The sequence below is a fragment of the Lutra lutra genome, chromosome 7, assembly GCF_902655055.1.
Source record: "Lutra lutra chromosome 7, mLutLut1.2, whole genome shotgun sequence".
Taxonomy (NCBI): Eukaryota; Metazoa; Chordata; class Mammalia; order Carnivora; family Mustelidae; genus Lutra; species Lutra lutra.
This window is the reverse complement of record NC_062284.1, coordinates 84,649,382-84,673,928: the sequence shown is the minus strand read 5'-3', so window position 1 is coordinate 84,673,928 and position 24,547 is coordinate 84,649,382. Positions and strand designations below refer to the sequence as shown.

At 39.6% G+C, this 24,547-nt stretch overlaps 1 protein-coding gene across 2 annotated transcripts in view; it reads right to left on the bottom strand.

The window, feature by feature from the left end:
- Positions 1–24,368, bottom strand: part of PRORP (protein only RNase P catalytic subunit) — a 142,176-nt gene extending 117,808 nt beyond the window's left edge. The window contains exons 1-4 of one of the 2 annotated variants that reach the window (XM_047736504.1): positions 24,234–24,368; positions 22,614–23,893; positions 20,315–20,362; positions 19,701–19,833 (exon numbers count right to left, since the gene is read on the bottom strand). In XM_047736504.1, the coding sequence (XP_047592460.1) occupies positions 19,701–19,833; positions 20,315–20,362; positions 22,614–23,602 (1,170 nt within the window). In that variant the 5' untranslated portion in view covers positions 23,603–23,893; positions 24,234–24,368. The remainder of the gene's footprint in view (positions 1–19,700; positions 19,834–20,314; positions 20,363–22,613; positions 23,894–24,233) is intronic. The other variant, XM_047736503.1, reaches the window with a different exon arrangement.
- Between the last annotated feature and the right edge of the window lie 179 nt (positions 24,369–24,547).

Below are 24,547 nucleotides of genomic sequence, written 5' to 3'. Positions count from 1 at the left end.
TTTTATCTCCTATTTCTTGCAACCTAGCGGGAGAAGAACCACTGGCTTAGTTTCAGCCCAATGCTAAAAAGTACTGCTGAACATTAAGGAGTGTCATGTGCTCTGCTCAAAACTTAACTTTGAATTTCTACCTTTGAAAGGCAGAGAGGTAAAGAGCTTCACCCCACTGAAACCTCAACAACGATTTGATTCATTCCTTCTCAGGACTGACATTGTGCTAGATACACATTCTGCATTTTTATTCATCTAAATCACAACTTCCTCTTCTACTCTGTACTGTTTTCAGGCTTCCACGCTCACTTCTGCTCCCACTAGGAAAGGAAATGGAGAACAAGAATCCAGTAGTCCCCCTTGCCTACAGAGGATTTATTCCAAGACCCCCAGTGAATGCTTGAAACTATGAATTGCACCGAACCCACATACATTATGTTTTTTCTATACATACCTACCTATGATAAAATTTAATATGCAAATTAGGCATAGTAAGAAATTAATGACAGTAACTAATAACAAAATAGGACAGTTAGAACAACATACTGCATAAAAGTTATGTGAATGTGGTCTCTCTCTCAAAATATCTTTCTTGGACTATACTCACCCTTCTTGTGATGATGGGCGTGATAAGATGCTGATGTGATGAGATGAAGTGAGGTAAATGACAGGTATTGTGACGCAGCATTAGGCTACTACTGACCTTCTGACAATATGTCAGGAGGAGGATCACATGCTTCTGGACCATGGCTGACTACAAGTAACTGAAGCCATGGAAAATGAAACTGCGGATAAGCAGACACTACTGCAATGAAGTAACTTTCCAGTGGTTACAATAAAGATGATGTTAGGGGCGCTTGGGTGATGCAGCTGGTTAAGCATCTGACTCTTGGGTTTTGGCTCAAGACATGATCTCAGGGTTTTGAGATCAAGCTCCGAGTCAGGCTCTGTACTCAGCCTGGAGTCTGCTTGGGATTGTCTCTCGCTCTCCCTCTATCCGTCTCGCTGGTGCTCTCTCTCTCGCTCTCTCTCTCTCTCTCTCTGTGGGTGTGTGTGTGTGTGTCTGAAATAAATAAAATCTTGAAACAAAAAAAGATGAGGTTAAATGAGTTATAGTTGTAAGGTACACACAATAGTGACTAACATATAATAAACCTTATATACATGTACGCTTTATTTTTATTTATTTATTTATTCATCAGGAAAAGAAAGCAAGCATGAGAACAAGCAGGGGAGCATAGACAGAGGGAGAAGCAGACTTCTCAGATGCCAGGAGCCCCATGTGGAACTCAATCCCAGACCCTGGGGTCATGACCTGAGCCGGAGGCAGCTGCTTAACCAACTGAGCCACTCAGGCGTCCCTATGCCTTATTTTTTAAAAAAGCACAGTTAAAGCAAATTAAAAAACAGAGTATTTTTAAAGATCTTTTGAATTTCTTCAAGAATATAAATACTCCTTTCTACCTTGCATTTTGAGGGAATAATGTGTTCCACATGTAAGTAAATGTTCCAGATAACTGAGGCATGCCCCTTTAAATACCCAACTTTATTCCATTTTAATCTTTTAAAGTCAAAATAACCCAAGACAGAATTATTGTTAGAAATATGTTACATACTTTCCTTTATCAAATGAAGAACACCAAACAATCTTGTTAAATTTCTTAGTGACCCAGTATTTCATAATGTTCATTATGAACATTAATGAATAGAACTCAGATTTTAGAGATGGGTTCTAATCCTAGCTCAGTTGCTACTAACAAACTTGGCATGGCAAACTCATTTAACCTCTCTGAAGCCTAGCAAATATAGATACTATTTCCTTGGAGGATTATCAAAGAATTAGAGATAACAAAGATCTAGCACAGTGCCTGCTACACAGGAAGCATTTAGTAAATGGTAACTATTATTCATTAACTCAACAAATTGAGCATCATTTATGCCAAGGATTGTTTTAAGTTATGGCGATACCACAGAGTTCAAACGGACAAAAATTCCTACTTTCATGGAGCTTCTCTTCTAATATGACAAAAACATAACAAAAACTAATAAAATGGGGTGCCTGGGTGGCTAGGTTGGTTAAGTATCTGCCTTCAGTTCAGGTCATGATCTCAGGGTCCTAGAACTAAGTCCCACATCGGTCTCCCTGCTCAGCGGGGAGCCTGCTTCTCCCTCTTCCACTCCCCCTGCTTATGTTCTCTCTCTCTCTGTCTCTCTCTGTCAAATAAATAAAATATTTTTTTAAAAAGCTAATAAAATGTAGAGTATGCAGATAGTAGTAAGAGAAAAATAAAGTGGAGATAGAAGACTTGGGTAAGGTGTGAGGGTATATATACAATTTAAAATGTGATGGTCAGAAAGAACCATTCCAAAAAGGTTGAGAGCTAAAAAGTGGATGAATAATCATGCAGATGTTTGGACAAAGAGGAAATAGCAAGTGCAAAGGTCCTGAGGTAGGAGCATATGTAGTAAGTCAAGAAATATGAAGGAAAAATAAAGAAAAAGAAAAGAAAGAAACACAAAGGCATCCCACACAGATGGAATGCAGTAAGATCTGCCAGGCTAATGGGGGCTAGATTGCAAAGGATCTTGCAGGTCACTGTAAAGACTGAGTTACAGGGTTGCCTGAGTGGCTCAGTTGGTTAAGTATCTGTTTTCGTTTCAGGTCACAATCCCAGGATCCTCGGATCAAGCCCCGCGTTGGGCTCCCCGCTCAGCAGAAAGCCTGCTTCTCTCTCTGTCTGCCACTCCCCTTACTAGTGCTCTCTCTCTCTGTCAAATAAATAAATAAAATATTAAAAAAAGAAAAAAAGACTGCGTTTCAGCCTGAGTGACATGAAAAGCTCTTGGAGAGTTTTAAGCAGAGAAGTGACATGATCCGACATGGATTTAAAAGGATCACTGGCTGAAAACAAACTTGGGCATTAGGAAACAGAGAAATCAGTTAGGAGGCTATGACAATTGATGGTGCCTTGGATCAAAAACTTAGTAGTAGTGAAGGTGATGAAAAATGGTCAGATAGCCTTTGAAGGAAATTGACAGGATTTTCTGGTAGACTAGAGGTAGTGTTTGAAGGAAACAAAGAAGGAGTCAAGAATGAGTGACATTTTTGATATCTCAATAACTAGAAAGAGAAAGTTCTATTTACTGAGAGATGAAAGACGGCAAGAGGGGCATCTTTACAAAGATAAGGAGTTTGAACCTACGGAGAATGAAGGAGGCTTACCCTTATTCTCAACATTTCTGCAGCTGCCATTTCACATTGATAGTTTTCTCTTCCCTCAGAACTAAACAGTCTTCAGTTACCTATTTGTTATTGTTTCTAATCTATCTTATTCCCCATTCTATTCTCTAGGAAGACCAAATGAAAACACATTAAAAACTGATACATTACTCAACAGTGAAAGATAAACTGAATCAGAAATCTGAAGCAGCTTTTTCTATGGAAAAGAAAACTAAAAGTGGGGTCACTCTGGGTAGTGCCTTACTTCCAACACATTATTTCCAAAAAATCACTTACAGAATGGTTATTTAGAACTCAAATATCTTTCCCCAAGTACAAATTTATTAGAAATGACTTGGTTTCCATGCCAAACTACATAATGGGGCTACGTTATAACAACAGCAGTGCCAGCCTAATCCAAGGGAGAAAAATCACAGGGTATAAGAGAGACCAGACTTTTTTGCCCTTGGTCTAAGAATAAAATAAGTTTCTCCTTTGCACACTACCACCATGTTTCAGTCTCCCACACCAAAGGTGCCTTTATCCTCTGCCTCTAGCACTGTAATCCTCAGGAAACCTCCCATTCTAGCATCCTCTTCCAATCTATCAGGAAAAATGTTCTCCATGTCTAAAAATTGGCCACTCCACTCTAAAAGAGCAGCAACTAAACAACCACATCCCCACACAATTCTCATTTCCTTATAAAACAATACTGAGCAAGGCATCAGAAGGAAATGCACAGCTTAAAGCTAATTCTAATAAAAATGACATGATCTTAGTTGGAAGAATTTCAGCAAGTATTATGTAAGAGAAAATGAAAAAGAATATGGAAATAATGGAAATATTTGACATTGAGAAGGCTACGGCAAAGAATCCACCTACTTTCTCTTTGTAGGTCTTCACCCTTCCCGTACTTCTAAATTCATTGATTTTTCTGTAAGTTTCATCATAATTCTTGCACCAATACCCTGGACGATCTAGAGATTACATGCCTATTTTCCAGTTTTCAGTTGTGGAGCTGAAGAAGAGGGAATGGGGAATAACGTTAATGATTAATTACATACGCGTTGGGTAAAATGTTCCGAAGTTAAGGACTATAGTCATTAGAGGACTTTTAAAGAGACTTCAAACTACATGGATTTAAAAGTCCACTTAGCATATAATTACATTAATTTCTCAAGTTTTTTTCTTAAACTACCAAACCTCTCAAGTTTGCCATTTGCCATTCAACATTTTTTTTTTTTTTAAATCTGGGGGTATGGAAGAACCTCACAGTTCATCATAGAGATAACTAGGGCTTCAACCCAAAAAAAGATGAAAGGGCAGAGCTCTGAAGACTATAACCAAGGGTTCAGTCAGATCATATTGTTCACATTTGCAGATGCCATTTAAACTAAAAACAAAACAGCAACAACAACCATAGATGCCTACGTTAGATTCTATCATGGATTCTGGATAGAAGTTTGTTTGTTTTCAGTTCTCATACTGACATTCATTCGGGTGACATGTTCTGTCTTAAGTCTGTGGTTAGAGAAACACCAGAAGGTCACCCTTCTGTCAATTAACTCAAGAGATATCATCAAGCAGAACAAATGGTCTGATTTAAACTTAACCCTACAAACTTAATTAAATGTACTATAGGCCATTTGCCTTCCTCTAATTTCTTTTTCAGAAAACAGAATCCCAAGTCATTAAAGTTTTATTTAAGGAATTCTAAATCACAGGATTATGACGTCTGCTGTTGGATTAAAGTTTCATTAAGAGTTTAGAAAAGAGGGGTACCTGTGTGGCTCAGTGGGTTAAAGCCTCTGCCTTCAGCTCAGGTCATGATCTCAGGGTCCTGGGATCAAGCCCTGCATTGGGCTCTCTGCTCAGAGGGGAGTCTTGCTTCCCCATCTCTCTCTGCCTGCCTCTCTGCCTACTTGTGACCTCTCTCTCTGTGTGTCAAATAAATAAATAAAATCTTAAAAAAATTTTTTTAAAAGAGTTTAGAAAAGAGTCTCATTAAAAGCTCAAAATGAGGGGCGCCTGGGTGGCTCAGTGGGTTAAAGCCTCTGCCTTCGGCTCAGGTCATGATCCCAGGGTCCTGAGATAGGGCCCCACATCAGGCTCTCTGCTCAGCAGGGAGCCTGCTTCCCTTCCTCTCTCTCTGTCTGCCTCTCTGCCTACTTGTGATCTCTGTCAAATAAATAAATAAAATCTTTAAAAAAAAAAAAAAGCTCAAAATGAGGACCATGATTATTTCCTTCATTAGAACTAATTATTTTGACTGAATTTTTTTACAATTAAAAATATCATTTTTGTGATTAGAACAAAAACACTTCCATTTTGGAAAGGGACAGATGGTGATGAAGTAAGTCTCAATAAGAACTAAAAGAGAGGTGCTCGGGTGGCTCAGTCAGTTAACTGTCTGACTCTTGATTTCAGCTCAGGTCATAATCACAGAGTCAAGGGATGAAGGTTCGTGTGGGGCTCCACACTCAGGAGGGAGTCTGCCTAAGAGGCTCTGTCCCTCTCCCTCTGCCCTTCCCACTCATGCACACACTCGTTCTCTAATAAATAAATAAATAAATCTTTGTGGGGGGGAACTAAAAGAGAACAGAAGACACTAAATAGAAAATACACTGAAAAAAAAAAAAGCTGAGTAGTGAGATTGTGTTTGTTTTAACTTCTTTTGTTAATATTTGTATAATAAAATTGAGAGAAATAAGTTTTACTGAAACTTTTCAAAAAGAAAAAGGAAACTCCATCTATAGCACAGTATTTCTAGAGCAGTGGTTCTCACGCTGTGGTTTAGGAAATCTGTAAGGTTTTAAACTATTTTTATAATAATATTAACACATTACCTACCCTTTTTCACTCTCATTTGCTCACAAGTGTGCAGCAGAGTTTTGGTATAATACCACAGAATAACCACAATTATCTGAAAATGTGAATAAAATAATCTCACCTTTTCTAACTATGTTTACCTCTATGAGCCTCCATTTTTTTCATATGCTTCAGCCAAAATCACATACAACAGATTGAGTACAGAAACATATAAAAATTCACTTGTGTTCCATCAAGCCATGTAATTAAAGACATTTACAAATATATAACAATGCCTCTCTTTTCACAAACTGTTTTTGTTTTAGACAACAGTTATTACTGAAGAAATGCTATTTATATTAACATATAATAGTTTTGTTATTTCAAACAAATTAATACATATTTTTAAAGGTTCCCAGTTTTAATTTCTAATGTAGTAATTATCAATAGCTATAATCCCAAAAGCTCTCAGGAGTCGTTAATTTTTAAGAATGCAAAAGGGTCAGGGCGCCTGGGTGGCTCAGTGGGTTAAAAGCCTCTGCCTTTGGCTCAGGTCATGATCCCAGGGTCCTGGGATTGAGCCCCACATCAGACTCTCTGCTCAGCAAGGAGCCTGCTTCCTCCTCTCTCTCTGCCTGCCTCTCTGCGTACTTGTGATCTCTGTCAAATAAATAAAATCTAAAAAAAAAAAAGAATGCAAAAGGGTCTTTTGGCACCTGGCTGGCTCAGTCTGTGGACCCTGTGACTCTTGGTCTCCCGGCTTTAAGTTCAAACCCCACATTGGATGTAGAGATTTTTGCTGTCCTCAAGTATTTCTTAGTCTTTAAGAAAAATCACTCACAAAGGAGTATTTTTTTTTAAGATTTTATTTATTTATTTGAGAGAGAGAGAGAGAGAGAATGAAATAGAGAGAGAGTGAGAGGACAGAGGTCATAGGGAGGAGCAGACTCCCTGCTGAGCAGGGAGCCCAATGCGGAACTTGATCCCGGGACTCCAGGGTCATGACCTGAGCCCAAGGCAGTAGCCCAACCAACTGAGCCACCCAGGCGCCGAACAAAGGAGTATTTTTTAAGGTAAGAGAAACAAGTGAAGTGAATTTAAAATTTATGGGACAAATGATTAAGATCAGATTTGCTTCACAATAATCTGAGGGGCAAGGGAAGAACAGGTGGAGGTATAAATGAAGTAAGAATGGCCATAAGTTAATAATCATTGAGTGGGGAGTTCGTTATACTAGTCTCTCCTTTTACATATGTTTGAAATATTCCCTGATAAGAAGATGAAAGAAAGAATTGAACTCATATCTTAACAGTTTAATTACAAAAAAAAATCTAATTGTAATATAATGTTATTGCTAAGAATGAAGGAAAATAAGGGGGAAAAAAATCTTACTAATATACAACTAACAGTGTACACATAGCTCCAAATGCACTTTTTGATCTTCACTGGCATTCTCTCAATTGGTTTCATATAGTTAAACCAGTAGGACATGTGTACTATTTGGAGTTCTGCTTTGTTCACTTAAGATTCACATATACAGTTCCCATTTTTATCTACTATCACTAACCAGACTTCAGACTTCAAAATGGCATAGATATCTTTCAGTTTAATAATACAAGAAACTTACCAAACCCTTTAACCTAATCATTGGGCTATAAAACGCAGAATAATTTTTACATGTTGTACTACTGCCATCTGCTGGCTGTGATGTCTAAGTACAGTAAACAAAGGTTTAAAGCAGAAAAGCTAAAAATTTACCTATGACGGAGGTTTTTTCCCAAAATTATCCTGTAGAAAAGAAGCTGCCATACTATATTAGGGCTCTTCAAAACCTCATTTTAGATAAGATGGGTGTTCAGGGTGGTATGGTCATAGGCCAAAACCTCACCTTAGAAGCAGTGGTTCTCGACCCTGGGCTGCATTTGAAAATCACCTGAGAGCTTTTGAAAATCCTGATGTCTGGACCCCAGAACCAGAACAATTAAATCAGTATCTCTATTTTACAGAAATGAAAGGCAAGCCACAAACTGAGAAGATGTTTTCAGAAGACATATCTGACATAGGAGTTGTATCTTAAGATTATACAAATTGTTACAACTAAAAAATAAGAAAGCAACCCAATTCTTTTTTTAAGATTTTATTTTTTAAGTAATCTCTACACCCAACATGGGGCTCAAGCCCACAACTCCCAGATCAAGAGTTGCATGTCCCACCGACCGGGCCAGCCAGGCACCCGAAAGCAGCCCAATTTTAATAATGGGCAAAAGATCTGAACAGGCACATCAACAAAGAAGATACATAGTTGGCAATTAAGCACATAAAAAGATGCTCTACATCATCAGCCATTGGAAAAATGTAAATTAAGACCATAAGGAGATACTACTTCAAATCCATCAGAGTGGCTAAGGTAAAGAGACTGACCATAGTAAATACTCTCCAGGATGTGAAGCAACTGTAATATTCATTTACTGCTGGTAGGAATGTAAAATGAGACACCATCTTGGAAAATGGTTTGGCAGTTTCTTAAGAAGCCACACACACACCTACTATAAGACCCAGTTACCCTACTGCTAGATATGTACCCAAGAAAAAGAAAAGTTGCAGGAAGTTAGTATCCCTTCTGAAATTCATGTCCACCCAGAATGTGGCCTTATCTGGATGCAGATGTAATTAGTTAAGATGAGATTGTACCAGAATAAGGGGGGCCCTAAATCCAAGGACTGATGTGCTCATAGGAAAGAGCTGGAACACAAAGAAGAGGCAGAGAGTGAAGAAATATGGCTTAAAGCCAAGAAAAATCAAGGATTATCTGAAGTGAAGCTTGGAAAAGAGAAAGAAGGTCTCCCAGAACCTTCAGAAGGAGCATGGCCACATCCATACTTTCATTTTGGACTTCTAGCCTCAGAATATGAGAGAACAGATGTCTGTTGTTTAAGCTACCAGTTTATAGCAATTTGTTACAGCATCCTTAGTAAACACAGAAGCACAAAGTACAAAGACTTCTACGAGAATGTTCTTTTTAACTATATTTTTAATAGTCCCAAACTGGAAATAACTCAAATATCTACCAACAGGTGAATGGATTTACAAGTTGTGGTGTATCTACCCAATAGAATATTATTCAGGACTAAAAATGACTGAGACATTTAAAAAAAAAAATGGATAAACTCTCAAAATTGTTGTACTGAATATTAAAAAAAAAAAAAAGAAACCGACAAAAACACTACATATGGTATGATTCTATGGTGTTTACCTGGGGTTGGGGGCAGGGAGGCAAGAGTGAGGTACAGGAGTCATTACAAAGTGGCATAAAGAAACTTTAGGAGGCGAGAGATACATTCTTTATATTGACTGGGGCAACAGCTCCACAGGGGCATATATGTGTCAAAACTTATCAAGTTGAAGGGAACATGGTGGAAATGGAAACACCAAGAATCTGTCTCTCCCACCTAGACAACAATCACACTGACAGAAACTCTCTGATATAACCAACTATTTTGGAACTCTGGAGTCTGTTGAAGGCTTTCAATTTGCAGGGGAGGCCTTGAATGACAAACTGTCCTTAATTTTGCCCAGTTTTGGGGCACCTGGGTGGATCAGTGGGTTAAGCCTCTGCCTTCGGCTCAGGTCATGATCTCAGGGTCCTGGGATCGAGCCCCACATGGGGCTCTCTGCTCAGCAAGGAGCCTGCTTCCCCTCTCTCTCTGCCTGCCTCTCTCCCTACTTGTGATCTCTCTCTCTGTCAAATAAATAAATTTTTTTTAAAAAAATTTGTTCAGTTTTAGCTCCTAGTGCAGCAGCAGCCACCCATCCCTCACCCCAAGCCAAATGGCAGGTAGCTGCCATGTTCCTAGAGCAGCTTGCATACCTATTAAGGGAGCTAGGGTGGACAAAAAGGATCCCTTCTCCAAATACTGGGGATCCATGCTCTGCTCATTGCTACTTTTGATCAGAGGTTCAGACAACAAAGCATACTCACAAAGAAAAAAGAATATCTGAATACACCTTATGTAGTAAGAAGACAGAATTAGTAAAAAACAACAACAACAACAAAAAAAAAAACCTCCCAACAACAACAAAAGCCCTGGACTTGATGGTTCACTGGTGAATTCTACTGAACATCTAAAGAATGAATACCAATCCTTCTCAAACTTTTTCGAAAAAACTGAAGAGGGACTACTTCCCAACTCATTCTTTGAGGCCAGTGTTACACTGACACTGAGGCCAGAGGAAGACACTACAACTACAGACCAAGATCCTCCATAAACATTGATGTAAAAATCCTCAACAAAATGCTAGCAAGCAAAATTCAGCAGTATGTTAAAAGGATTACCCATATGACTAAGCAGGACCTATTTCTGGAATGCACGGATGGTTCAACATATGAAACTCAGTCAGTGTAACAGGCCACATCAACAGAATGAAGGGGAAAAAAACCATGATCATCTCAATTGAATGCAGAAAAAGCATTTGATAAACCCCCTTTCATGATTTAAAAAAAACCCACAAAACTAGAGGAAAACTATCTCAATGTTTAAGAGAAACCCACAGCAAACAACATACTCAACATACTCAATGGTGCAAGACTAAATTTTCCTCTAAGATTAGGTCCAAGACAAGGATGCTTGCTTTCCACCACTTCCATTTAAACATATTGGAAGTTCTAGCCAGAGCAAGGTAAGCAAGTAAAAGAAATAAAAAGCACCCAGACTGGAAAGGACAATGTAAAATTATCTTTGTTTGTAGATGATTTGATTGTATATCCAGCAAATCCTAAAAATTCCACACCAAAAAAAGCCACTAGAATAAATAAATTTGCTCAATTGTGAGCAAAGCAGCAAGTCACAAAGTCAACATACAAGAATTGGTTACATTTCTATTAACAATGAATGATCTAAAAAATAAATCACAAAAACAATTCTATTTACAATAGCATCAAAAAAAAATGAAATACTTAGGAAGTAACTTAACCAAGGAGGTAAAAAACAATACAAAGAAAACTACAAAAGACTGCTGAAAGAAATTAAAGACTTAAACAAATGGAAATACATCCCGTATTCATAGATTGGAAGACTAAATACTACCCAAAGCAATCTACAAATTCAATGCAATCCCTATCAAAATCCAAGTGATATTTTTTGCAGAAATAGAAGAACTCATCCTAAAATTGATATGGAATCTCAAGGGTCCCTGAATAACCAAAACAATCTTACAAAAAGAATAAAATTCATACCTCCTGATTTTAAAACTTACTACAAAGCTGCAGTCATCAAAAGAGTACAGTGCTAGAGGTACCTGGGTGGCTCCGTTGGTTAAGCATCTGACTCTTGATTTTGGCTCAGGTTATGATCTCGGGGTCGAGATTCAGTCCTGCACCAGGCTCCACACTTAGCATGGAGTCTGTTTACTCCTCTCCCTCTGCTCTTCCCCCTGCCTGAGCTCCACCTCCCCTTCTCTGTCTCAAATAAATAAATAAAGAAATCCTAAAGAAACAACCAACCAAACAAAAAACAGTGTATTACTAGCATAAAAATAGACATATAGACCAACAGAATAGACATAAACCCAAACCATTTCATGTATGGTCCTATGATTTCTGACAAGGGTCCCAAAACCATTCAATGGGGAAAGGACAGTCTTTTCAACAAATAGGTCTGGGAAAACTGGATACTGACATGCAAAAGAATGAAGCTAGACCCTTAACTAACACCATATACAAACATGAACACAAAATGAATCAAAGATCTAAATGTAAGACCTAAAAGAGTAAAACTCTTAGGAGAAAACATAGAACAAAAGCTACATGACACTGAATTTGACAATGTTTTCTTGCATATGACACCAAAGATATACGGTAGCAAATATAAACAAACTAGACTTGATAATATTTTAAAATTTTTGTGTATCAGAAGATATTATCAACAAAGTAAAGAGACAACCCATAAGATGGAAGAAAATATTTATAAATCATATTATCTAATAAGAGACTAATATCCAGAATATATAGAGACCACCAAGAACTCAACAACAAAAAAAACCCAATTCCAAAATGGGGAAAGGAATTAAACACATTTCTCCAAAGATATACAAATGGCCAATAAGCAATAAGATGCTTAACATCACTAACCATTAGGGAAATACAAATCAAAACTACAATGAGATACCACTCATAGCCATTAGAATAGATACTATTAAAAACAAACAACAAAATAGGGGCGCCTGGGTGGCTCAGTTGGTTAAGCGTCAGGTCATGATCCCATGGTCCTGGGATCAAGTCCCACATCAGGCTCCTTGCTCAGCAGGGAGCCTGCTTCTCCCTCTGCCTGCTGTTCCCTCTGCTTGTGCTCTCTCTCTCTCTGCTGTTCCCTCTGCTTGTGCTCTCTCTCTCTCTGGCAAATAAATAAATAAAACCTTTTTAAAAATTTGAAACGAAAACCCAAACAAAATAGTATATGTTGGTAAGGATGTGGAGATACTGAAATCCTTTATGCACTGTTTATGTGAATGTAAAATGGTACAGCCACTGTGAAACACAGTTCCTTAAGAAATTAAAAATAGATTTAGCACATGATACAGTAATAATAACACTTCTAGGAATATACCCAAAATAATTGCAAGCAGGGTTTCAAAGAGAGATCTGTAACCCAGGCTCATAAACAGCATTATTCACAATACCTAAAATGTAGAATCAACTGGAGTGTCCACTGACACCTGGATAAATAAAATATGGTATATACATACAACAGAATATTATTCAGCCTTAAAAAGGAAGGAAACTCTGCAGTATGCTACAACATGGATAAACCTTGGGGACATTATGCTAAGTGAAATAACCCAGTCAAAAAGGCAAATACCAGGGCACCTGGTGGCTCAGAGGGTTGGGCCTCTGCCTTCGGCTTAGGTCATGGTCTCAGGGTCCTGGGATTGAGCCCCGCATCGGGCTCTCTGCTTGGCAGGGACCCTGCTTCCCCCTCTCTCTCTGCCTGCCTCTCTGCCTACTGGTGATCTCTCTCTGCCAAATAAATAAATAAAACCTTTAAAAAAAAAAAGGCAAATACCTCCACTTATATAAGGTACTTGCAGTAGTCAAAATCATAAAGACAGGAAGTATTGTGGTGGTTGCCAGCAGCTGAAAGGAATTATTGTTTAATAGTAGGGTTTCAGTTTTACAAGAAGAAAAGAGTCATGGGGATAGATGAGGTGATGGTTATGCAACAATGTTAATATATTTAATATCACTGAACTGTACACTTAAAACCAAAATCTATAGAGGGTGGAGTTCAGGTGTCATTAATTTTTCAGTATCTCCTCAACTATTCTAACCAACAGCCAAGGTTGAAAACCACTTCATCAAAGGGTGCCATCTCATTTACTCTGTTTTGAACAAAAGAGTTCTATTTGATAAAAACATATAAGCTGAAATAATTTTTTTTTAAGATATTATTTATCTATTTAAGAGAGACAGAGAGAAAGGATGGGGAGGGGCGCAGAGGGAGAAGGAAAAAGAGAAGCAGAATCCCTGCTGAACAGGGAACCCAATGCCTAGCTTGATCCCAGGACTCTGGGATCGACCCTAAGCCAAAGACAGATGTTCAGCTGCCTAAACATCTGTTTAGAAACATCCAGGCAGGGGCACCTGGGTAGCTCAGTGGGTTAAAGCCTCTGCCTTCGGCTCAGGTCATGATCCCAGGGTCCTGGGATCCAGCCCTGCAGCGGGCTCTCTGCTCCGTAGAGGGCCTGCTTCCTCCTCTCTCTCTGCCTGCCTCTCTGCCTACTTGTGATCTCTCTCTGTCAAATAAATAAATAAATAAAATGTTAAAAAAAAAAAAAAAAGAAAGAAAGAAAGAAAAGAAACATCCAGGCACCCCAAGTCTGAAATAATTTTGATAATTCTCATTTTAGATGCTTATGGAAGTCAGCTGACATCATACTTTTTTTAAAGTAAACAAAGATGTGATATTTACTCCTTGGTTTGTACCTCAAATTCCTAAATTACAAGATTTAGAAAGCAATGTTGCAGCTACTTGCTCCCAGCACAAAATAATTTAAAATATAGAATATGTTTTTACAATGAATGGCAACATAGACTGAACTGTGACTACCTCAAAATTCATATGTTAAAGTCCTAGCCCCAAGCAGTGCAGAATGTGACTGTATTTGGAGATAAAGCCTTTAAACAAGCAAGTAAGGTAAAATGAGGTCATAAGGACGGGCCTTAATCCCATCTGACTGGTGTCCTGGATACATAGAGATACCAGGGATGCTCAGGCACAGAGAAAGTCCATATGAAAATCAAGCAAGAAGGGGGAGATCTGCAAGTCAAAAAAGAAGCCTCAAGAGAAACCAAACCTGCCAGCACCTTGATCTTGGACTAGATCTAGTCTCTAGAACTGTACAAAAACAAAGTTCTGTTGTTTATACCACATGGTATGTACTATTTTATTATAGCAGCCCTAATAGATTAATACAAATGGTGAGCAAAAACAAAACAAAACAAAACAAATCTTTGGAAAATGACATTCTGGATCTAAACTTTCCCTGGATTGCATACTAAACCCTGACCGTTGGGACACTGGTTTTGGCCAGAGCCTAGAACCACTCTTCCTGTCAAATCTTAGCCTCAAATATTTCACCTACTCTCTGACCTCAGCCTTCTAGTACTCTTTGCTTTACTCCCACTAAACCTTTTCTTCTACCCCACACTGAGACCGCTGGTCCCTTGAACTCTTCTAGAGAGTGCTCTCTGGCCTTCCCTCCCTCCCCATCTAGTCTGAGCACCATAGCAATCATGTTCACTACTCTGTCAGAACGACCTTCCCTTGCTCTCCATCATACTGTCACACTTCACCAACAAAACCCCAAATACGAGCCAATGCTACATTTTGTCTTCACTACTACCACTGCAGGTGAGCAAAGCTCTGTCAGAAAAAAATTACATCATACATTCATGTGAAGTCTACAAATTACTGACTCAAATCTCAGCATCCACCCCCTGCCACAATCCTGTGAGGAGTTAGCATCTCCGCCATTCTTAACAACCATTCCAACCATTCTTCACCGTCTCTAGTGTTGACTACACTCCCATCTGGTGTCGACTAGACTTTCCACTTGACTCCAGCCTCTCACCTGCTACCCACTTAACACAGATGTCATTTCCCTCAAACTTCTCTCCCTCTACCTATATGCTTATCTATATCTGCACCTATGTTCACTTTCTTTTCTACAGTCTCAAATGAGGCTCAAATTGCACTCTTTTTGGCAGCCCCTCCTATTTCTGAACCTTGCCCATTCATTATCCATTCTCTCTCCTACCTGTCCTGCTTATTCGACATTTGTATCTTTACTGACACCCTTTCTTCATCACCTAAACATGCACAAGTCTCTCCCACATCCCTACATCCTCCCTTGATCTCTACCATCCTCCAGCTCAACTACCCCCATTGCTTCTTTTTTTTTTTTTTTAAAGATTTTATTTATTTATTTGTCAGAGAGAGAGAGGGAGAGAGAGCAAGCACAGGCAGACAGAATGGCAGGCAGAGGTAGAGGGAGAAGCATGCTCCCCGATGAGCAAGGAGCCCGATGTGGGACTCGATCCCAGGACGCTGGGATCATGACCTGAGCCGAAGGCAGCTGCTTAACCAACTGAGCCACCCAGGCGTCCCCCCCCATTGCTTCTTATTTTCATCTAAACTTCTCAGAAGTATAGTTTACTCTCAATGTGTGTTCACTGAGTTGCTCTAACTTGGCTGGCTTGGGGCTCCAATGTACGACTGAAACTGCTCTTCCTCAAGTTATCAATAACTTCCTAGTTACTTAGTTCTTAAGTAACCCATGCTATAGGACTGAGGAGAAAGAAGAGAGCCTCTTCTAGCACCCACGGCTCTTTCAAAGTCACTATGTCTCCACTCTTCACCTCATACCAGTGGTCAGCAAATTTTTCTGTAAAGGGCCAGAAAGTAAACAGTTTAGGTTTTATGAGCCACATGGTCTCTTTAATAGGTACCCAATCCCAATTCTGCAAGGCAAAAGCAGCCACAGACAATACATAAATGAATGAGTGTGGCTGTGTTCCAATAAAACTTTATTTATAAAAACACATAGTGGACTGGATTTGCTCTGCAGGCCACAGTTTGCTGACTCCTCCTCTTTGCTAGCACCTTGTGTCATCCCAGGCACTTCTACATTTATCAAGAATTTGCCACCTGACTCAGTTCTCCATCACCAACCTAAGTAACAAAGCACATTACCTGGTACCTGGTAGGTGCAGCGTGGCTGCAATTATTATTTTTAAAAATTATCATACAGACACTCTCAATAAATCTGTGGATGACCATCTAGCACTTTCAGTTCTGTTTCTTCATCTGCTTAACTCTCACACTCTAGGCTTTGTCATCACTGCAGAGCACTCTACCTCTGAAATCTAACCTCTCCTATACACTGATCAAAATCTCCTGCTTGTCATTCTCACTCCTCTTATGCTTGCTCTTCAACCTCAGTGAGCCTCCAATCCACTTTTATCTCTATCTCTCCTAATCCATCAGCTCCCCCCATCTTTACTTCCTATCAAGCTTGATCTCATGGTCCCTTCATTGAGCCATCCTCTCACCTACACCCCCAGCAACTATTTTCCCACTGTACCAGACTAGCAAAATCCTGTACCATCCCATCTATCTGCCTTCTCTATTCCTACAGCTGGATGGCTTAGGACTACTCACAGATCAATGCCATCACAAACTTAGACTCTCTGGCCTCAGCTGGGGCTTCAGCACCACCCAGCAATACTTTCCCTAATCCTCTCCTTAAGGTCCCTTAGGCTTAGGCTATCATACTTTCTCTCATGTTCAAATGACCAATTTGCCCCGGACTCTTCAGAGAAATGAAGAGGTGTGAATCTATGTTCTCAATTCTTTGCTGCACCAACACACTTAACTTGTCCACCATCTTGAATTTCTTCCCTCTAGACCCAGAAAAACAGTTGCTTCTACTCCAATCCGCCAGCAGTGTTCCAGATCCATCCCTGCCCCTTCTACCTCACCGATTCTACGAAAACCAAACCCTGAGCAAGCCAGCCACATTGTATGACTTTGTTCGCTGCTCTTTAACCATGGCTACATTGCTTAACCTGAGCTTCCCTGTCTTCAAAATGGTGATATCCTTGCAAGGTTGTTGTGAATGTAATAGATCTAGAAGTGCCTGACATTTAGCAGTCATTTCATAAATGGTAGCAACTATTAGATTAAGTTAATAGCCTGAAGGTGAAAGGCAGTGACAAGAGATGGAATATAGGGTTGGAGACCTTCAGTGGTGGGGTGACGGGTAGGCGAGATGGGGAAGGGACGCATACCTGGAAAGAGAAAGAGAAAAAAATTTACCCTAAACCTAAAATATTCCAGTCCTTCTGTGAATACAACCAGTTGTTTTGTGAATTACAGTAATTATATGTATGACCACTCTTTGCTATTCTCACCATAGTCTGGAGCCTGCAACTCCTCTTATAGTATAATCCTCTCCAAGAGGAAGATGTGCTCTATGTTCTAAGGCTTGGCCAACAAGGAAAACTAACAAATCTTCCTTCTATTAAGCTAGAATTAAAGTGATAAACATTAAAAAGGAATTATAGCCATGTTGAACCATTAGAGGTACCAAACAAAAGTATTCAATTTATGATTCCATTACTGGGACAGAAACACTTCAAGGTGAGAGCCTGAGACATCTCGTGCTAGAAATAAGCAAAAACTGGGGGTAAACACTGATGGGACAGTGGAGGAAATATCAAAAGGACACAGGAGCTGGCCTGAAGGGGCTCCTAAAGGACAAATCCAGGACAATTTGAGCATCAAAAAGAATAATGATGGTGGTAACAGATTCTAGCACAATTAATCAAAAAGAGAAAAGAAAAAGTCCCTATGTCTGGAGAAGAAAATTAAAAAAAAAAAAAAAAAAAAAAAAAAAGGAGCTCCAAAAAAAAAAAGAAAAAAAGAGAACTCTTCTACAGAATAATACAGTTAAAAAATATAGAAGGAATGAAATAACTAGACAATCACCCCCTTTACAAAATCCAAAAGTAAAAATCATCCCATGATACGAAAAACACTGCGTGAAGAGTTTAACAGGCTATCTGCAAGAAGGTGAGGAGATCTGCATAGGCCCAACGTATAATTCCACAGGATACTTAATTTTTAATTACAAAGATTGCCAGGGGAAAATGTGCCTTTATAGTGGAGATATCTGGCAGGTGCCCTCGTGATCAAGTGATGGAACTTAGCGTCAATAGTGAGAATAACCTAATGTTATGTGGCTGCTGGATGGCAATAAGCACACAGCATCAGCCGTCCAGTGTACACCCAAGAGTGATCTACTGAATTAATGGAGGAGAAAACAATCAATCGGACAATTAGTCCACAGTTTTACTGCTCAAAATGCCGTCTAAAGACTAGAACCATATCATCTGGGGGCTTGTTCAAAATACAGACTCTCAGGCTCCCAGACAACTGAATCATAATTTACATTTTAACCAGATCCTCAACTGATTCACAGGTACAACATTTGAGAAACCCTGTACAAGACAAAATACCTAGCCTTTCCAAAAAAACCAATGTCATAAAAATTTTAAATGTGGCCATGTGGGAGGGGCTGTTCTCAACTTAGTGAGACATGACCACTAAAAGCAATGAGTACATTGTGACTGAATCCTGGAGCAGAAGGGAAAAATTTATAATAATACATTTCAGGGGGACAAACTGGGAAAATCTGAATGTATCTTTTATTATGTATTATTTATTATGTACCTTTTATTAAGAGACACTGAATTGGGTCCCTGGGTGGCTCGGTGGGTTAAAGCCTCTGCCTTCGGCTCAGGTCATGATCCCAGGGTCTAACTTTATCAATAAAATCAGCTAAAAGTTATTCTGTAAAATGAAGCTAATGTTTTTATGGACCACATTTTCTTTATTTTGAAGAATAAAGTTCTTCATATGATCCAAGGGCATTCTATGACAATTTTAAGTCAAAGTAAGAAGGCAGAACAATTTTCACTTCTTGTTTTTATTCGGTACCTTGAAGAAAAAGCATTTACTAAGGTAATAAGTGACCTTTCCCCAAGGTAAAAGCATTTTAGTTCTTCAGCTTAATCTTAGTAAACCAGTATAAAGTACTGAAGATTAGCAAAATGAAGCTATTAAAAATGACTTACAGAATCAAATTCAATACCAAGAAAATCTGGAAACTCAAACTCTTTTCATTAGAAAAGTTGTGAGAAACCATGTTTCTGTGGGAGTTACTGAACACAGTTTTCTGGAAGTACTTATACAAAAAATGAGCACCTATTTTTTTGGCTTAAGTGGACCTGTGCCTAGATAAAACAGGACTGACTCCAATAGATGGATGATAGTCTACCCCAATTATTCTGTTAAATTCTAAAGCAGTCTCTCCTAAAAGGTTGCCAACTATAGCCAGCAGGCCAAATCCAGCCTACAATGTATTTTCATAAATATAGTTTTAATGGAACACAGCCATGCTCAATCACTTATGTACTGTATTTCGAGCTGAAAAATTGCAGCAGAGACCATATGGCCCACAAAGCCTAAAATATTTACTGTTTGGTCTTTTACAGAAAAAAAATTGCCAATTCCTACTCTAGACAAGCAATCCACAAAAGGAATAAAACCTGTTCAGGACTCACCTGAGGTGTTGTCTTTTTGTACTGATCACCTCCATCTATCACATCCCTCATGATTTTTCCCTTAAGAAATTCATACTCCTCTGGACTCAAGTGAATAGACTCCATGGTTTTTCCACAGGCCGAACACTGACCACTGTAATTACAACAGTTTGTATTAAATGGTATCCTGGAAAAAAATTTTTCCTAAAATGAATAATCCTAGGACAAGAGGAAATTGAAGAGTAATGAAAAAAGAACATTATAATCTTTGTGATCATCACATGCATCCAATTTTTTATAAACCTGATAATAACACACATTAGATGTGCCAGAAAAACCTGAAAAAGTAGACTGCTGGGCTCCCAGATTAAAGTTTTTAAAGTCATTCTCAAAACACAACTGGGTTCCAAATCTGTAGAGGAAAATATCTCCGGGGCTTAACACAAGGCTCATACCACTTTATGGGAAAAACATTTTGAGCACTGGAAATTCTCCATATTCCAAATATGGCTTTTTTCCTTAGGTACTCTCTTAATTATTCTATCTCTAATGTATTCTTAAAAATTTTTTGATCAGTAGCAGCAAAACCTACTAAACTCACATCAAGAAAGTTAAAGTTAAATTTTGGTCTTTACCTTTCCTTGATTGTTGTGAACTGTCCTTTCCATTGTTCTCCAGGAGCACTACAAAAAAAGATTGCAAAACTAGATCAGTAGGAGGTCAGATTCCTACAGAACCAAAAGATAAGCATTTCATTTAGAAACTCAGCAGGCAAGAGCTCTGAAAAGTTCAGGATACTTCCTTACAATGGTTTAATCAGAAGAGTGGGTGATACTCTGTGAGGGGGCTAAGGAAATAATGGTACCCTACTCTGGACCTCCTCCTTCCTTCACTTCTCCTTTGGTCATCCAACCTTTATCTTTATTTTTTTTTTTTAAGATTTCATTTATTTATTTGACAGACAGAGACCCCAAGTAGGCAGACAGGCAGGCAGCAGGGGTGGCAGCAGACTCCCCACTGAGCAGAGAGTCCGATGTGGGGCTTGATCCCAGGCCCCTGAGGGGCTCGATCTCGGGACACTGAGATCATGACCTGAGCCGAAGGCAGAGGCTTAACCCACTGAGCCACCCAGGTGCCCCAACCTTCATCTTTGTATCTAAATCTGCCTTCAGGGGACCCAGTAGCTGACATTAATAGTGTAACCTATAAATCAGACTCAACTCTAACCTTCTCCATTGAGCTACCAGAGATTGATTCTCCCCAAAGTAATTTCTTCCCTTATACTATCTTCTTATGTACTACTATAAACTGTCAAGAATTATATTCCCAATTAGGTTGTGAATCCCATCTTAATAGAACTTCTATCACCAAATGCCCACAGTGCCTAGCCAAATGGAGGCATTCAAAACTACTTCATTTATTTGCTCAAATTATCCTTTCCTTCCTCTTACTTATACTACTGTCAGCTTCTACTGATTTGATTGCCTTCTCTCCTTCCCTAGTTAAATCAAGATCTCAACTCTCATTCAAACCTATAATTGCCTCCAAATAGATCTCCTTATTTCCCATCTTAATCCCTCTTCAATTTTTTTTTGTGTGTGTGTTGGCAGTTACCTTTCTAAAACTCTACTCCAAGGTAACAGAATAAAGTCCAAAATCCTTGTCATTCAAGATTTTCACAATTTAGCCCCTCTAGTGATATTCAATAAATTTGTCAAATAAGATAATTAAGCATGGTTGCTACTTCAAAGATCTGTAAAGAGAATATATAGCAGAAAGGAGAAAAACAGAAAAGGAATTAAATTTTTAGGAAAAGAGCCTAAAACAAATTAGTGTTGAAAAAAATAAGTGAATAAAAGACTGAAGCAATTGGGGCGCCTGGGTGGCTCAGTGGGTTAAGCCTCTGCCTTTGGCTCAGGTCATGGTCTCAGTGTCCCGAGATCGAGCCCCACATCGGGCTCCCTGCTCGGTGGGGAGGCTGCTTCCCCCTCTCTCTCTGCCTGCCTGCCTCTTTGCCTACTTGTGATCTCTCTCTCTCTGTCAAATAAATAAATAAAAACTTAAAATTAAAAAAAAATAAAAAGACTGAAGCAATAAAAAGGCACAGAACCAGTAACATGAATAAAAGCAGAGAAAGCAGAGAGCCTTGGAGAGAGCAGCTGGATGATGGAAAGATCCAAAACGAACTGAACAATGAGATTCTCCATTTTAACACTTGAATATCACTGATCAGGGTACCTCCATCTGCTCCAACCATCCAAGTTAATGAAATGCATAGATTAAACAGATACCAGTCACTAGGTTTCTGAAGAACTTCTTCAATACTAATATGACCCAAAGACAGCTCCAGTTTTCTTGCTATGAACTCCAGCGACAAAAACTATTTGTAAGTATATCACACAGAACTCAGAAAAAAACAGATGATCCTTCTACAAAGAAAAAATACATGAAAACATCCAAGTGCTTGATAACTTCCCTTTTATGTGATGAATGGAGAACAGAAATTATTTATGTTATTACTTTTTTAAAGAGGAGGAAATTTTTCTTTAATTTTATTTTTTTTAATTTAAAAAAAAAATTTAAGGATTTTATTTATTTGCCAGAGAGAGAGAGAGAGAGAAAGAGAGAACAAGAGAGGACAAGCAGGGACAGTGGGAGGCAGAGGGAGAAGCAGGTTCCCCGCTAAGCAAGGAATCCGATGTGGGACTCGATCCCAGGACCCTGGGATCATGACCTGAGCAGAATGCAGTTGCTTAACCAAATGAGCCACCCAGGTGTCCCAAAATTTTGTTCTTAAAGGGAAACAAATCTGAGAGAAGGAAAGAAGTATAATCTGAATAGAGTAATTCTCAACAACAATAACAAAAGGAGGTGGCTGCTTTTAGGTAGAAGTATTAAAATAAAAACATACATATAAAGAAAGATCAAAATTACCTCTCAAACCATGTTTTGATACTGTGGGCAAATGATTCCTCAGGATATAGATGATTATTTCTTAGATACAAAAGAATGTCAAGTAGCTTATTTGAATACTGATCATCTTTCACGTTTTTTCCAAAATCAAAGAACGCTTTTAAAGTTTTCAACATAGGAATAAGATCACGACCTAACAATTCCTGATACAAATTCCAAGCGAGGCTTACGTCTTGATGGAGGAGGGCTCCCTCAATACAATCATTGTAGTTCCTTACTGAAGGGACCAGGACTTTTTTGACATCCTCTAACAGCAGCAAAGCTTCTTTCCATCTATCTGAGTGGACTAATCCCTGGATGAGGAGAGTATAGGCTCCAGGTTCTAATCTCTTATATCTGGCTTTCATGATCTCATAGACATCAATAACTTCCGATGTCTGCTTATGAAAGACGCAGAGATACAAATACCTGACCAGCAAATCATAGCCTACAATACCATTGTTTTTTGCAGCTACCCAGGCTAACAGAGATTTGGCCACATCTACAGAGCTACGGGAGCGCGCCATTTGTGAAATGATCCAACGTGCAAAATTAGCTTCTCCTTTGAAATCTTCCTTGAGTTTATCCCACTCTTCTGAATTCAAAGGTTTTGTTGGAAGTTGAATAGTGTTCCTTACAGGTGGCAAGGCATGATCTTCCCTGAGAGGATTCATCTGTGATCGCTTCCTAGCCGCTCCAGCTGCAAACAGATGGGAATCAGAAGAAACTTCCTTATTACTGCCTTCATCTCCTTTCCTGACATATCTGGACTTGGCAACCAGCAGATTCACTGCTTTAGTATTTTGTGCAGACACTGTTTTAAGAGAAAACCACTTCCGTTGCTCCCGGATGCAATAACAGTCTTTGAGAAAGAGAGAGAGGTAAGAGTGTCCCAGGCTTAGGCCAAGGTATGGGTTGCTCTTCCAAAGCTTGGGAAAGCTTCGAATACCCGTGAAACACAAAGTCATCATGCGGTGAAATCAGCACCAGACAGGATGGTGTTCACAAAACCCCTACTTCTACAGCATAATTAAGGAACTGGGAGTGGGGGCGGAAAATCGAAGCACCACTTCTTAAAAGATGATTTTCAGTTTCTCACAGACAAATCAGGGGTCTGCTTTTGGGGCTACTTAACGCAACGAAGTCTGCCGAGTTCTCGCCATTAAACAACCACCCGGGGACATCCGACATCGGTCGCAAGTTCTAAAACCTGGGGACAGGGCAGGAATCCTCCGGTGTCTGATATATTCCACACGGTGAACCTGAGGAAAAAGCACAAGGAGGCCCGTCCAGTTTGATTCGCGTGGAACACAACAGCCCTTGAAAAAGAGGCATGATCCCATGGGAGCCTTGCTGAAGGAGGGACGCCCAACCCCAGACCTAGGGGCAGCATGGACGGCGGCGAAAGCCAAAATCTAGCGGCCCTGGGCCGGCATAACAACCCTCTCAGGCCGCGAAACGCGTCAGGTGATGATATGAGGGCGGGGGCGATGGGGAGAGAGCCGAACTGACAATTCAAGTAAGGAAGGGGGATTCACGAAGGGCACTGCCGGCCGTGTACAGACCGCTTAGAAACGAAGTTCCCTCCATTCAACAACTCACCTCAGCACTCACGCTTAAGGCAACCATAAACACGACGGAACTACCGCATCCACAATGCACCGCGAGGGTCCAGGCCCCGGGGCGTGGCCGAACCCCACGCAGGCGTTCCGCGGGGCCGGAAGGCGATAAAAACACATTTGGGAAGCTGTTAGTGGCAGAAGGGGCTGTTGAGGACGTCTACTACGTTCAGGGAAACTTTAGGGCCTCTAGATATCTGCAGTGACCGATGAAAAGAAATTGTGAAGCATAAAAGCTCTTCCTCAGGCCGGAAGCGTCGTAGGACTCCGGAATCACGTGGTACACAGGCGCCAAAG